Here is a 15,481-nt window from a genome sequence, read left to right as displayed (position 1 = left end):
TCAAAGTCAGTGCAAGTAACCATGTATTTTACCAGGACTGAAGCTACTCCTGCAGTATTTACCACAAGTACACCATTCAAATACATCTCCAGAGCTAGCATTTGATCTAAGTAGATTTGTAAAGCATTAGAAACTGGACACTATACTTCAGTTAAAGATCCTTTTGGGAAGAGAGCCTTTCAAAATATTCGGGGCACTAAACATGTATTCCATTTTTAACTGGAAAAAGTGGGGAGAAAAGTTGAGAATGAGGGAAAAGGCAAATAGGCCAGTTCCCCCGCCTCCCTGCCATTGGTCTCTCCCACCTATCATGGAACCAGTCTCAGAATTCCCTGTGCTTTTGCCAGAAAAGCAGCCAAGAATCCACCCCTTTTTTTTACTAGCCTGTTGCAGAATATTGCTACTTCTACATCTCCTTACCCCCCAAAACATATCTAGAAATATCACAACGATACAGAAAAGTCCAAGATGAGCCTTGAGTGCACCTGCAGAGATCATCCATTCATCTAGAAAGGAAGCAGGGGGCAGAGATGAGCAAATAATAATATTCTATCACCTAGACAGGAAGCAGGGGGAAGAGATAAGCAGACAATAATTTACTAAATTTGCCACTCTATTCTCAAACTCTGGGAGGCTCCCAACAATAAAAAAAACTACAATAAAACATTAAAAAACAAAGATGGGGGGGGGGGGGTTCCACAATGTTTCTCCAGTCCTGATAAAGTTGTCCCAGGTGAGATAAAGAACGCTATGGAGGGAGAAATTAAAAAACCAACCAGCTATTAACATCACATCAAGGACACATGTACTGAACATCCCCCGGGATGTGGGGCACTACCAAGGACAACTTTTGCCCCCCCTCGGGCTACCCTCAAGGAGGCCACATTCCCCACCTAATGAACGACCGCGGAGGGCGGGGCGGATACAGAAGCAGCTGCCGTTTTTGCCAAGCAATGGCGGAGCCGGGCAAAGCTGTCCTCGCCACGCTGGAAAGCCAGAATTGCTCAGCCCGGAAGGGAAAGGGCATTCCCCACAGTTCATACTCGTCAGAAACGCAGAGCCCCCCCGTATCCCCGCTCCGAGGAGCCCGAATTTTGCGTGTCCGGTCGACGCCCGCCGCGCGCCCCACCACTCGATGGCGCGCGGGAGTGGAGGCGCCGCCCGCGTTTGCTCTCGCGCCCGGACCTGCGGGCAGCTCCCCCTTCCCCCGCCCTTCAGCGGGCCCCGCCGTCCCCGAGGCAGACAGGGCCGAACCCTTCGCGGCAGCAGCGGCTCGGGCCAGGCTGACCGCGGCCTTGAAGGGGACGGCGGCGGCGGCGCCTCAGACTCCGAGCACGCGCAAAGGGGGCCGGCGCGCGGCCGGGCAGCGGAGGAGGTTTCCCCAAAGCGGTGACGTTTTTTGGACGTTTCAGTTCGCTGAAAGTCAACGAGTAAAACAGCGAACGTGGCCAACCGCCAACAGTGGCGACTTTAGGGTTAGACAATGAGGAAAACCTCCCAACCGCCGCCCAGGGACTCCCGCCTCCCGGAGTTTAAATAGCCTCCCTCCGCGGCGTTCCATTGGGCAACGAGCGAGGCCGCGCTAATTCTCATTGGTGCGATGTGGATGACGACATCGGGGGGTCTCTCCCATGTGCCTTCTTTGTAATGAAACGTGTCTTGCTGGGTGGTCCGAGCCTCCTCAATAGCCTCGTACTTTAAATCGCAGGAGAGGCGTGTTAGTCTGTGATAACAACAAATCACCTTTTCTGACTAACACATTTTATTAAACGGCATAAGCTTTGTGCCTTTTTGTTTGTTTCAAATGCCTTTTTTCTAATTAGATTGTGGGGGGGGGGGGTTGTTTCCATCCAGAGTTCCTTCTGATAGATTCCATCCAGAGTTCCTTCTGATAGATGGGTGGCTCTATATGTTTGTTAAATAGATATATAAATACTGTGGCTAGCATCTGATGAAGTGAGTTGAAGATCAGGAAAGATGATGCCTTTTAATAAAATGTGTTAGTCAGAAAAAGTGCTACTGGACTCCTGTTTCATTTTTTGTGGATTGGTTTTGCTTTTCCTTGGTGTCTGGGTGTAATGGAACTAACTTCCTGAATTCCCAGTCTCTCTGGTTGGGTATTCTGGAAGTTGGAAATCCAACAGATTTCTAGAGTGCTAAAATAGGGAAATGAGAGCCAGTTTGGTGTAGTGGTTAAAGCATCAGGCTAAAACCTGGAAGTTCTAGTCCTGCCTTAGGCACAAAGCTAGCTGGGTGACCTTGGGCCAGCCACTCTCTCAGCCCAAGGAAGGACGCAATGGCAAACCACTTCTGAAAAACCTTGCTAAGAAAACTGCAGGGACTTATTTGGGCAGTCTCCAAGAATTGGACACAATTAAAGAGATTTTTTTAAAAAATAGGAAAGGCTAATCTATGGTAATTGCAATAATCCAGGCTCCTATGTAGATATGCTGGATTACAATTTTCATAATTCCCTCCTGTCTTTTGGAGGGAAATGAGAGCCAGGTTGGTCTAGTGGTTAAGGTGCTGGGCTAGAAACCAGGAGGCTATGAGTTCTAGTCCCTCCTGAGGCCTGAAAGCTGGCTGGTTACCTTGGGCCAGTCACTCTCTCAGCCCAACTCACCTCACAGGGTTGTTGTTGTGGGGAAAATAGGAGGAAGGAGTAATAGGTATGTTCCCCACCTTGAGTTATTTCTAAAAATAATAAAGGCAGGATAAAAAATAAAATAAATAATAACAAGTCCATATTCAGGTGAGTTCAGCTATTGACCCAGGCAGATGTTAAAGCATGCAGTTTGTTAAAAAAGCAGCGTGCTTGCAGCACAGGGCACAGAACTGGCACAGTGAAGGGTATAACTTCAGAAGATGTATTTCTCAAACATGCCAACTTTCAGATGTATAGATTTCAACTCCCAAAATTCTCAGCAATGGCTGTGCTGGCTGAGGAATTCTGAGTACTAAAAGCCAGACATCAGGAATTTGCCAAGGCTGGGAAACACTGGTGGGGGTATGGAGTTGTCATCTCTCTCTTGTGAAACATGTGGCAAGAACAGGAAGTTCAGGCAAAGGTTATCTGAGTTTGGGAATACAGGATGAAAAGCTATTGAGTTTCCTGCAATCATACAGCAGTTGCAGGCCCAGGAACACTCAGATAATGGTTTTACAATCTCAACTTCCTTTTGCAATCCTGTTGTGTAAGGATGGGACCACCTGTAGCTCCAGACTATATAAGCTCCTTAAGTCACCTTTTATGGCCCTCCCAAGCCCATTCTGATCAGTAATGGATGAAAACTAAAGGCAATTTCTTGTCATTTTGAGTTTAAGGCCTAAAATCAACATCACAGTTTATAAAACAGACACAACCTAGAACTTACTTTCAAGCCTAGTCCTACCCTGATGTGTGATGTGTCTCTCTCCCCACCTTGCAGTCCTCAGCCCCCCTCCCCCCCAAAATTTGGTCAGGCCCTTAGTCAAAGATTGCCTATTCCTGCTTAAATCAATCCTGAGAGTGGTTACAGCCCTGAAGGGGCTCTCATGAATTAAATGAATTTAAATTAAGAACTTTAAATATCTCCTCCTTGGATTTTATATTTTATTTAATTATTTAATTATTTTTCAAATTTCTATCACTGCCCATCTCTCCTGAAAAGTAGACTCTGGATGGTTATATTTATATTTTATTTTAAAAATACTGTTTTTATTGTATTTTAATCTGTATTTATCTTAGTTTTACTGTAAAGCTCCCAAAGTCACTCTTGGAGTGAGATGGGCAATGATGAAATTTGAAATACAAATAAAATAAAATAAAATAAATGCTTTTCCAACACTTCCATCTTCTTACTTACAAAGAAATCTCAGCCAGCAGATAACTCCTAGATGGCTTACTTCCCTCTAACAACTTTTTCCCACAGTTAACTTCTAACACTATCCACCCATTCTTGAGTGAGTAGAAAACTAGATTGGCATGAAATTTGTTGCCCCCATCATGCCTCTATTGAGTCTGTTTTGATTCACTGCCAAATGGTAGTGTCCTGATTCTATGTGTGCAGAATATGGTAGCTAAAGTGATTGCTTGAATCCTTAAGCTTTGTTGTTCTCCATCAGCAGGTCACCTGCAGGTGGAAACAGGCCCCCAACTAGGGTCTGTGTCACCTGGGGCAAACATGGATTCCGCGCCCATTTTGCTCCCCCCCCCAGTGCTTATTTTGGTGCCCCCCAGCGCTGTGCCCGGGGCATATGCCCCACTTGCCCCCCCCCAGTTGGGGCCCTGGGTGGAAAAATATTTGTCAGTCATGGGACTCCTGCAGGAACAGAGCCTCTAAGCACCTTCCTGTGTCTCACCAGCACCAGTCCAATCTGTTGTGAATAATTTGAATAAAGTTAAAACAAAACAGATTGAAACATGGAGAGAGCTGTGCCACAAACAGGGTTTGTTATCCTTTCCTTTTTTTATGTAGACAACAAATGCTAACTTCTACATTCCTCTGTGCCTTGTTTGGGAGGCAGTGGGGGCAGGATTGGTCCCACCATTTCAGCTTTTTACACTAATTCTCTGTTACATCATTTCAGCCTTGGGCTAAACTAGCAAGGGCAATAGAGTTTCAGCACTTTAGAGTATTGCTTCAGAGTATTGCTACCTGTGAATAACTATTGTGTTATTCTGACTGGCCCAGGGCCGTTCTGCCCATCTCTTTGGGGAGACAACAGTAGGATTGTGGCAGATGAAGCTAATGGAGACTGGAGGGAAAGAAGTGTGCCCTCATCACCCTGAAAAGACCAGTAAATTATTCTCTAATCCCACCTACCAGTACACCTCCAACATAATGAAAGATAACAGATTTTATGTTCCTTTATGTTGTTGGATGCTGTAAGCTTAAAGGAGGAAAACTACTTTAACATGGATATAGCTAAGGATAATTCATAGGTTCATAGCCATAATAAAATTCATAGCCATAATAAAAGTGCAAATGTTGTAATATATGAATACTAAATATAAAATATATTTGTACGTAAGTTCTATCTATGTAAAATCTTCTATCAATGTCATCACGCAAATGGCTTTCCCAACTTCCAAATTTACATCAGATATCAGGACAGAAGTGGCAGCATTTGTATATGCTGCCATGTGTATGTCATTTTGGCATCATCACAGTTTGCTGTAAATGCCACTGAGCAATTGGATTTACAATGGGGACAGCGAAATCTGTCAGTTTCATTTTCTTCTGGGTTACTAAGGGGAGGAAAGCACTTGAATTAAACTTCAAGGAAAAGCTCTCTGCTTCAAAAAAAAAAGTCTTAAAATTCTCCTTCGGCTCTGATGTTCCAAAGAAAAACCAGTAATAGCAAGCAGGCTGTTTTTCAGAAAAGCTTGTACCTGATCCTCTAACTGAGGAACCTCATCAGCTTCCAAGAAAGTTACAATTCCTGGACAGTTTGAAAAGTCTTCCATAAAGGAATGAGGGCTTAAGAAAATCAGGACCTCCTCTTGCCCAAGTTTTTTTGTGTTGTATTGCTTTTACAGTAGTATTTTAATATGTCCTTAATACAAATGGGAAACTGTGTTTGGTTCTTGGAAAGACTGTGGTAATATGTATAACTTGAAGAGGAGGAGATGGATAGAGGAGGCCACCCAGGCCCAGCTGAGAAGTCATTTCCCCTTTGGATGTCCAGATAGCCTATAAACATTTCTCAAAGTCTTCAGATGCTGAGAAATTCCAGAGAAATTTCTCACTTGGTTGCCCTTGGAAGGAGATCAGGGAAGGAGAACCAAGAAAGGGGAATCAAGTGGCCTGACGAGCTAAGAGGCTGCAGCTGGAGATTTCCTGTGGCAAGCAACTGTGGAACTGCTAAAAATCCTCTGACTCCAGAGAAGACCCATCAGATCCATGCTCTGGACCCACAAAGATCCCAAGCATGTGCCTGTCTCTCTGCTGCTAAAGGATAGCAGTTTTGCTGGGATGGAACAGGAAAAAACAAGGGGAAGAAGCGGAGACCTCCAGTGACAGGAGAAAATCCATCAGCTGCCTACCTAGGGCTCAGAAAATCAGGCTAGTGGAAGAAGGGAGAGCTGAAGAGATTCTGGCCAGCAGAGATGTGGAGGCTGCAGAGGTGCAGAGTTTCCAGCTGGCAGAGGCGGCAGAGGCCACAGAGATCATGGTAGTGACCTCAGAAGCCTGGAAGATCATGGTGGTGGCATTGGGGCTTGTGGTGGCCTTGGGGCTTGTAAAGACTGTAGTAGCCTGGGATGCACCACATGGAAGCTCAAAGCAGCAGAGCTTTCACTCCTCCAGACATTCAACTTGTGGAGGTGTGGCTGACCTGGGCCCCCTGGATATTGTTGGGTGGGGTGGCGGTCCATGGGTGCTGACCCTGTTTTTAACTTAGGGGGTGATTTGCCCCACTACTAGGGTGGGGGAGGTAAGCAGAACTAGGGTGTTTTCTCCTTTCGTTTCTTCTTCCCCGCAGGGGCTTGTTCCCACTAAGGCTGCTGAGTGCTTGGGCAGTTGAGTTCCCTGAGTGTTGGGTGGGATGGGCTGCCAGGGCTTTGGGTTTAATTTTGGGTGCTATGGTTAGCTGAGACTGGTTATATGTCCTTGGGCCTGGGAGGAGGATGCAAGAGTCAGAAAGGACTGGGGGTTGCTAAGGGGTCGGGCTGGACCATCAGTGATGGGCAGAGGAAGATATGGTAGGAATCTGAGGACAGTCCGCACTTGGGGACACCAGGTCTGCTGTTTGAAAGTGGTCCTGCTGTCCAGCTCTTGGCTTCTACCCTCTGTGCCAGGCAACTGGATCCTTGGTGGCCCTGGACTTCGGCTGCTGCTTTTGAATGCCAGGCCAGTATGTAACAAGGCTGCCCATATCCATGATCTTATCTTGAAGAAGGGTGCTGACCTGGCATGTTTTACAGAGACCTGGTTGGGCCTGGGGGTGGGGGGTTCTCTCTTGGAAATGTGTCCACCTGGGTTTTGGGTTTTGCACCAGTCGAGAGCCCAGGGGAGGGGAAGAGGAGTGACTGTTGTCATCCAGGAGTCATTACAAGCTTTCAGGGCTCTGCTCTGCAGATAACCGGATATGAGATGCTCTGGCTGAAGTTGGGCTCAAGGGAACAGTTGGGATTGCTGCTGGTGTACTGCCTTCCCTGCTGCCCAGCGGCTTCCTGCCTAAGCTGCTGGATTCTGTTGCTGGACTGGCAATAGAGTCCCTACAGCTGTTGGTTCTTGGAGATTTCAATTCACCACCCAGTTATATTGACTCCAGGGCAGCTCAGGAGTCTGTGGCCTCCATGGCAACCATGGACCTGTCCCAAGTCATCAATGGCCCAACGCATACCAGAGGCCAAACGTTAGATCTGGTTTTTGTCTCAGGATGGTTGAAATGTGATCTGGCAGTGGAGGACATTAATATTAGTTCAGTGCCATGCACAGATGTCTCCCTTGTTGTCTTTCGGCTCACTGGTGTTACCCTCCTGGTAGGGAGACAGGGCTGGGCCCATTTGATCGGCCCACCCCAGGCGATTGGTAGACCCAGTGAAATTCCAGGGAGAGCCTGGGTTTTCCCTGAGGATCTGGTGAGCAGTTCAGCTGAGGCTCTAGTTGCCGTCTGGAATGTGCAGGTGGCTGGGACATTGGATCTCATCACTCCTATGCAGCCTCTCCCTGCATGCCTGTCCCAGGATGCACCTTGGTTTACCAGGCTGGGGTATCTATTCTCTCTCCTGTCCTTTTCAACATCTACATGAAACTGCTGGGTGAGGTCATCCGCCAGTTTGGAGTTTGTTTTCATCAATACGTTGATGATAACCAATTATATCTTTTGACTCCAGGCAAGCCAAGTGAGTCTGTCGAGGTTCTGGCCCAGTGCCTGGAGGGTGGGCAGATTTGGATGGGGAGGAATTGTCTTTGACTCAATCCTACTAAGTCCAAGTGGCTGTGTGTGTTTAGACCACCCAGATCTGGGGATATTCCAACTTTAACCTTGGATGGGGTTACACTTCCCCATTCAAGGATGATGCACAATTTGGGGGACTTCCTGGACTCATAGTTCTTGCTCATTGAGCAGATGGCAGCTGTGGCCAGGAAGGCTTTTGCCCAGCTTCATCTGATTTGCCAATTGTGTCCTTTCCTAGATCAGGGGGCCCTTCAGACTAGGGGCTCACTCATTCCGTGGTCACCTCACAGCTTGACTACTACAACATGCTCTACATGGGGCTGCCCTTGAAGACCACCCAGAAGCTTCAGCTGGTCCAGAATACAGCAGCGCAGGCAGTAATGGGCATGCCTCAATATGCCCACCTAACACTTCTGCTTCATGAGCTGCACTGGTTGCTGGTTTGGCTCCAGGTACAGTTCAAGATGCTGGTCACTACCATAAAGCCCTACATGGCACAGGGCCTGGTTACCTGAGGGACTGCCTTTATCCCATAGTATCTGCCTGACCGGTTCAATCTGGCAGGGTTGGCATATTGCAGGTTCCATCAATTAAACAGAACCACCTATCAGGACCCCGGGAGTGCGCCTTCTCTGTAGCAGCACCTGTCCTCTGGAGTGAGGTTCCCCCTAGAATTCGAATGACTCCCACCCTACTGGGATTTCAAAGGGCCTTAAAAACCTGGCTGTTTGCCCAGGCCTTTGGAGAGTACAATTGATACCGCTTTCTGTTCTCCTCTGCCATTGTTGTCTCTTTGTCTTGTGTTGTTTTTACATTTTCCGTATTGTTCTTTGTTTTGTAAATGTTTTAACTATTGTAAACTGCCCAGAGTCGCTGGGAATCGGCCAGCATATAAATTTACTATATTATTATTGTTGTTGTTATTATTTGTGTTGAATTGTGGAACACATTTACTGGACTACAAGCGTGTTTTGCCAGGGTTCACACAGTATGCTAGACTAAGCTTAAAGGGATTGGTTAATTTGTAGTTCAGTGTGTTGTGCAAACATGTGGCGTAAACAAGGCCATCATGTTAAGCCATAATATGGTTTATTTGTAGGAGCACAACGTATTTGTTAACCTGAGTTTAGTGTGTTGTATGAACCCAGCCTATATATACATGGGAAATACATTTGAAGCAGTCCTTGTGTTACAGGATATTTGTAGAACTATAGCCTAAGGAAGCATGTATGGAATTGTTACCTTTATTCATCTTTCAGAAAGGTGAGGCAATAAACCTCACCAAGTGTTTCACGAGGTTCTTCCCACAGCTTTTTAAATAGAAACCTTTCAATACAACAGGAATCTAGAAACACTTCCTGTGTACTATATTAGGCCCAACTTCAGCATATTCTTCCTTGGAAATCCACATCTCCTGAAAGGCTGAGAGGGAAGCAAGAATGGATCCTCCCATCCACACAGAGATCTTCCTGTCAGGAGGTGCTTGGACCAGGACTTCGGTGTCTTTGGGAGCCATGCGAATCAACTCCTTCGTCAGGCGTTCTGAAATCCCAGGAAAGAGACTGGAACCACCAGAAAGAAGGACATTGGCGTACAAAGTGGTCCTTAAGTCAATGTCACATTTCATGATGGTATTGAATAGGAGTTTATCGATTCCCGGTGCTTCCATGCCAATGTTAGATGGGCGAAAGAGGGTCTCTGGGCAGCGGAACAATTGATTGTGGATTTTAATAATCTGTCCATCAGGCAATTTCCATGTTTTCTCTATCGCAGTAGGTTTTTTAGCCATTTCTTCTTCAGGGTTCAAGCACACATAACACAAGGCCTCTTTGATGATTCTCACAATTTCCCTTTCAGCTGTGCTCACTAAGGCAATGCCACTTTCTCTTAGGATTCTCATTAAATAATCTGTAAGATCCCGGCCCGCCAGGTCAAGTCGGAGAACAGCATGAGGCAAGCAGTAGCCCTCAAAGATTGGGACAGTATGAGTGACACCATCCCCAGAATCCATCACACAACCTGTAGTGAGACCTGCAGCATAGAGGGCCAACACAGCCTGAATGGCCACATAAAGGGCGGGTACTTCAAATTTTTCAAAGAGCAGCCTTGTCATTTGTTCACGATTGGATAATGGGTTGAGTGGTGCCTCGGTTATCAGTGCGGGTCTTGTGCTGGAGTTTAATTTCAGTTCATTCTCATAAGTATGCTTCCATATTTTCTCCATGTCTGGCCAGGAAGTGACAATGCCATGTTCTACTGGATATCTGTTGGATATAAATGAGAATAAAAGAAGCTGAAGACATTATCTTACCATATATTATAATATGTAAAGCCTTTAAAAGGGGCAATCTAATTCAACTTTTATTCTTAATGAAAGCATCTATGGAACTTTTTGGATTGTTTTATTATCAGCATAGCTTGCGCTATCTACATACAAACATGCACACACACATTTAAAAACATCATGAACTGGAGGTGGAGTCAGAGTTCTAAAAATTCACGAAAGACATGTTTCCATGTCAACTCTTTTCAGTTTCAAATATCTTTTGTTTTCATGGGTCCCAGCTTATAAACTTAGAATTCTTCTTCTGCGGGAGACTTGATAGTTGTTTAACGTTATTCAACTTTGTGAGATGTTGGGCTAAGAGATACTGATTTTCTTTTATGCATTGCAACAGAGGTGAATAGTTCTGTGTGAAATCAAGTGCTCTAGATCAGAAATGGGCAATATGTGCCCATCTAGTTATTACTGAATTTTGATACCCAGCATGGCCAATGATGAAGAAAGGTGGGAGATTCAGCCCAGCAATATTTGGAGGACCTATTGCACCTAAATTTTGCAGGCAAAATCATCTATTTGGGTTTTTTTCCCCTTGACTATGGACATTTTGGCTTTAGCTTTGAATCTTCTGCAAACTGGGCCATTTAAAGAAATGAATTGATTTAGGAATTATTCATACCATATATTTTTGAGGATTATATTTTCTAATTAGTAGAGTTAAACCATGGTTATGCTTAATTATGCACACAGCAAATATACCCCCACCCCTAAGTAAACATTTTAACATGATTTTTAGACCAGCTTTTTTACTTATCCCTTATGGTTTACATTCCCCAGTGTCTGCTAAGCACCTGAGGGAGAGGATCCCTCTCTTGGCTTGTGCTTCATCTCCAATGTAGTAGTCCTTCTGGCCAGCACCGAGCATTACAGACTTGGCCTTAGCACGGCCTATCAAGTTCGTAAATATGACGCGTGGTTCCTTATCCCCAGCAACACCAGCCTTGAGCAGGCCTGAGCCATTGTCTAACACTATAGCTGGTGGCAGCTCACCCATCCCTTGTTGATGGTTCCTGTTCCTGCACAGAGCATGTGACCCTCAGTGGGCCTGTCTTATATTGGGGAAAGAGTAAGGCTAACAATCTCCCCAGACAGGTACTGCTTGGGCTATTGTGACCTCCATGTTGCTATGATACCTTCTGAGCAAAGCTTTGTAAGGTCTTGAACATATGTGTGGATAAGATATGATGAAGGTATACAGTAATTCTGTTTTCTCTTCATTCTGCAATGCAGTCTATTTCATGTTTCAAGAACTGTCCAATTGTGGTTGGTCTTTTCTCTTGGGGGAAAAGTAATTTAATGGGAAAAGTGTTTGAATTTGACCAAAGGCACAGACACATAACACAAGCTGACACTTCCCATTCTAGGACCTCCAACGTTGCACTAGGGTGACTTGAATGTGAACTACCAGGGCAGGTAATTTTTTAATGGGGAGATGCCCTCCCTTTACCCAGAATGTGGTTGGGGCAGAACAGGATATCCCTCTTCCCCAGGACTAAGGTTTTTGATAAATAGCTCCAGTTTCCCCTTTGAAACAAGGTTACCAAGTCCAAGAGACTGTGGAGTGTGTGGGGCTGATGCAAACCTAATATTGGAGTAACAAAGAATAAAGGATTTTTACCTTAATAATTGAAACAAGACAAGTGCGTGGGGAAGAACAAATCTAGGAAGTTTATATCTACATACAGAAATTAGCCAACATTAATCTGTAAACAGATCAACCAACCAACCAAGATAATGGGACAGAAAAAGGAAATTTACTTAAATGAGCCAACCTGCATTGAGAAGAAATAAAATGTGTAGATACTGCTACCTTCACTGGGAGTGTCATTAGGTTGTGGTAAAAAAAGCTAAGATGGCCGCAATGGTGCTATGGATGTTCTGCCTGCTTTTAAAGTACATTGCATATAAAAACAGACATAGCTTTAATCATACGGTCACAGCCACCATCTTGACTTTTTTGGACATATCTGGCCTTCCTCTGACTGGTTCCAATTCTCCTAGGCTTTTGGCAGAGGATCTGGATCCTAAGCCCAGTTGGGAAACTGCCCTCACAGAATTGCTACTTTCAGGATCTGCAGCCCAAGCATGCTAAGGAAAAAGAAAAGTTGAGCACCTTCTTTGAGCCTAGATCCCACCCACCACTTGCTTCTCATTGGAAGAGGATTCTGTATTTAATAAAATACTTGGTTGACAACTGGGCTGCAGGCCCCTAGGTCTGTGGTACCTTCTTTAGAACCTTTTTGTTTTTCTGGGAAGAAGGTATTTTACAGTATCCCAATAACCATCTCCCCAATAGTTTGGGAAGAAATAAATCTGCTTCTCCTAGCCTGGAATACTTCAGTTTTGCATTGGGATGACTATTCCCAGCCAGTATGGCCAACTACCAGTTGTTATGGGTTCCAGGGTTTGGTCAAAAAGACTTCAAAGTACAGCTTTCTCGATCTACAATCTTGATTCAAAGATTTCTGTGCCTTGAAACAAACACCTCTTAAGACCTGATAAAGAGGGAATTATCCAATTTGACTGCATTTCAACGGTCAAAGAAGGGAGCTGATATAATGCATCAACAAAACAATTCAGGCGGGGTGTTCACTTGGCTTTGGGGGAAGACATTGGCCAGGGAGTGACAGGGGTGGATGTGTTTAAGAAGCATATAGTTTGAGCAGGGATTGGGGAGGTGCAAAAGGTACCTTTTCTTCCTGGAAAAAGGACTGTGATGATCTGGTCTATCCCCAGAGGCTTAGAGCAGCAATATGTTAATGCAGTGGATTCCTCATCCTATAATTAGTCTATAGGCCCATATAAACACATTACAGAAGTGTCATCGCTCAAGCAATCTTCTTCTCATTTGAAAGACAAAGAATTGTAAGCAAGCACTAAAATGCCTGAAACATTTCACCAGGTAAAAGTGGGGTAATAAATATGTAAACAATACTCTGTTTTCCCACTTGGGACCCATCAGTCCCTTAGCAATGACTGAATGGTCTTCACTGCAATCCTTTATATTACATTAGGAAACGGGAATCTGTAACTTTCCAAATTTGTGGAACTATACCTGTGTCTATCTCAGCCAATATAGTCAATAGTGAGGGATGCTGGAAGTTCTGCAATTTCTAGAACTCATCAGCTCCCTGTCCTGAATTTAATCAGAAGCAAACCCCGCTGAGGCCAGCGGGATTTACTCCCAAGTAAGTGACTACAGATTTGCAGTTGTAGCCATATGTCCTTGTAGCTAGTTTATAGTTCAGTATGCCATGTGCACCAAGAAAACTGAATTAATTGCAAACTTGACAAAATAAATTGACAACAGATAAGCATGTCATGTGAATAATCGCAATTAATATTGTGTAAGTATCATCTTTACGTCTCAGTTCAGCTGGGAATTGTAACATCTTTCAAGTCGGCACAACAATTTTTTTTTTTCTTCCTAATGCTGATCTAGGAGACAATCCATGAATTTTAATGGCAGATTGCGGCTATGCTTTCTGCCAAATGTGGCACGAGGTTTCCATTCTCACAAGTTTGAAGACAGGGAGGAACGCCTGCCACAAAGTTGTGTTGTGTGAATGGTGCTATTTCCTCTGATGGAATAGGTACTTTGTGTTAGTTATGAATAATTGAAGTATTCTATTTATTAGGAAATAAGGAGAAATGGCTGAAAGCAAAGAGGAACTGAGGAGCCTTATGATGAAGGTGAAAGAAGAAAGTGCAAAAGCTGGCTTGAAACTAAACCTCAAAAAAACCAAGATTATGGCAACCAGCTTGATCGATAACTGGCAAATAGAGGGAGAAAATGTAGAAGCAGTGAAAGACTTTGTATTCCTAGGTGCAAAGATTACTGCAGATGCTGACTGCAGTCAGGAAATCAGAAGACGCTTAATCCTTGGGAGAAGAGCAATGACAAATCTCGATACAATAGTTAAGAGCAGAGACATCACACTGACAATAAACGTCCGCATAGTTAAAGCAATGGTGTTCCCCGTAGTAACATATGGCTGCGAGAGCTGGACCATAAGGAAGGCTGAGAGAAGGAAGATCGATGCTTTTGAACTGTGGTGTTGGAGGAAAATTCTGAGAGTGCCTTGGACTGCCAGAAGATCAAACCAGTCCATCCTCCAGGAAATAAAGCCAGACTGCTCACTTGAGGGAATGATATTAAAGGCAAAACTGAAATACTTTGGCCACACAATGAGAAGACAGGACATCCTGGAGAAGATGCTGATGCTAGGAAGAGTGGAGGGCAAAAGGAAGAGGGGCCGACCAAGGGCAAGGTGGATGGATGATATTCTAGAGGTGACGGACTCGTCCCTGGGGGAGCTGGGGGTGTTGACGACCGACAGGAAGCTCTGGCGTGGGCTGGTCCATGAAGTCACGAAGAGTCGGAAGCGACTGAATGAATAAACAACAACAAAGGAGAAATTAAACTAGCTGCACTTAGGAGAGGGAAAATCTGTGCAAGTTTTTATGGTGTAGATGTTATCTCAACACATAAAAGATCTCAGCTGGAAATCCAGTGGAAATAAGGATGAGACAGTAATTTTATTCCTTCCTTGAAATAAAGGATAGCATGGAAGAAACTTATATTTATTCATCCATCCAATCCAGTCTTTGTAACTTCCTCACCCCTGAAATCCCAACTGTGTTCAACTTGGTATTCACTCCCACCTAGTTGTGTTTGTAAGGAAGACTTGACCGTCCTCTTCTGAAATTAATTTATATTCTCTAAAACCCTACCAACTTTAGTTTATTTTTATATTGTTTTAATTCTCAACAATTGCCTCAATGAGTGAAAGAAAAGCAGTTAACCCCTTCTTTTTATCAAGTCATGGGTTTTTAAGAAAAAATAATGATAATCCAATGATTATTTTTGTAATTATCAACATTGTTTGTTTTACAGATCTGTAGCAGCAAGAACTTATAGAGGAAGTCTTCATTTGGTGGTGCAGTATCTATATTTTAGTTAGGATATATTGGGAATAAACATTTGGTCTTAATCACAGTTTTTTTCTGCTGTATTCAAATTCTGCTTGAGGATACACAGGTATAAGGGAAATCATTTTATACTATCGCATATGGTAGTTTCCGTAGTGTAGTGGTTATCACGTTCGCCTAACACGCGAAAGGTCCCCGGTTCGAAACCGGGCGGAAACATATTTTGGATCTCCAAAGCTCCCTGGTCTAGATTACAAATCTGAGTTTTGTTTAAATTAATTTACTTATTCAAAGTTCTTTTAAATGTACTTTATTGCCTAA

At 44.3% G+C, this 15,481-nt stretch overlaps 1 protein-coding gene and 1 non-coding gene across 2 annotated transcripts; one reads left to right on the top strand and one right to left on the bottom strand.

Moving 5' to 3' along the window:
* Nucleotides 1-9,232: 9,232 nt before the first annotated feature.
* On the bottom strand, nucleotides 9,233-11,222 carry ACTRT3 (actin related protein T3). Its single transcript, XM_063306463.1, has 2 exons — nucleotides 11,020-11,222; nucleotides 9,233-10,151 (listed from the first exon to the last, which is right to left on the bottom strand). The coding sequence occupies exons 1-2, from the start codon at nucleotides 11,220-11,222 to the stop codon at nucleotides 9,233-9,235; spliced, it is 1,122 nt and encodes a 373-aa protein (XP_063162533.1).
* A 4,084-nt stretch (nucleotides 11,223-15,306) lies between these two features.
* Nucleotides 15,307-15,379, top strand: TRNAV-AAC (transfer RNA valine (anticodon AAC)). Its single transcript has one exon. It is a non-coding gene; the product is annotated as a tRNA-Val (tRNA).
* Nucleotides 15,380-15,481: the final 102 nt, after the last annotated feature.

This window comes from Candoia aspera, chromosome 6 (assembly GCF_035149785.1).
Source record: "Candoia aspera isolate rCanAsp1 chromosome 6, rCanAsp1.hap2, whole genome shotgun sequence".
Taxonomy (NCBI): Eukaryota; Metazoa; Chordata; class Lepidosauria; order Squamata; family Boidae; genus Candoia; species Candoia aspera.
The sequence above is the reverse complement of the archived record's forward strand: the minus strand, read 5'-3'. Positions and strand labels throughout refer to the sequence as shown.

Bases quoted from the DNA above. Each gene is read 5' to 3' on its own strand.
- ACTRT3 (XM_063306463.1), bottom strand. From the start codon at position 11,222: ATGGGTGAGCTGCCACCAGCTATAGTGTTAGACAATGGCTCAGGCCTG. The intron at 10,152-11,019 runs GTGCTTAGCAGA...TATATCCAACAG, and splicing joins AGAGGGATCCTCTCCCTCAG to ATATCCAGTAGAACATGGCA.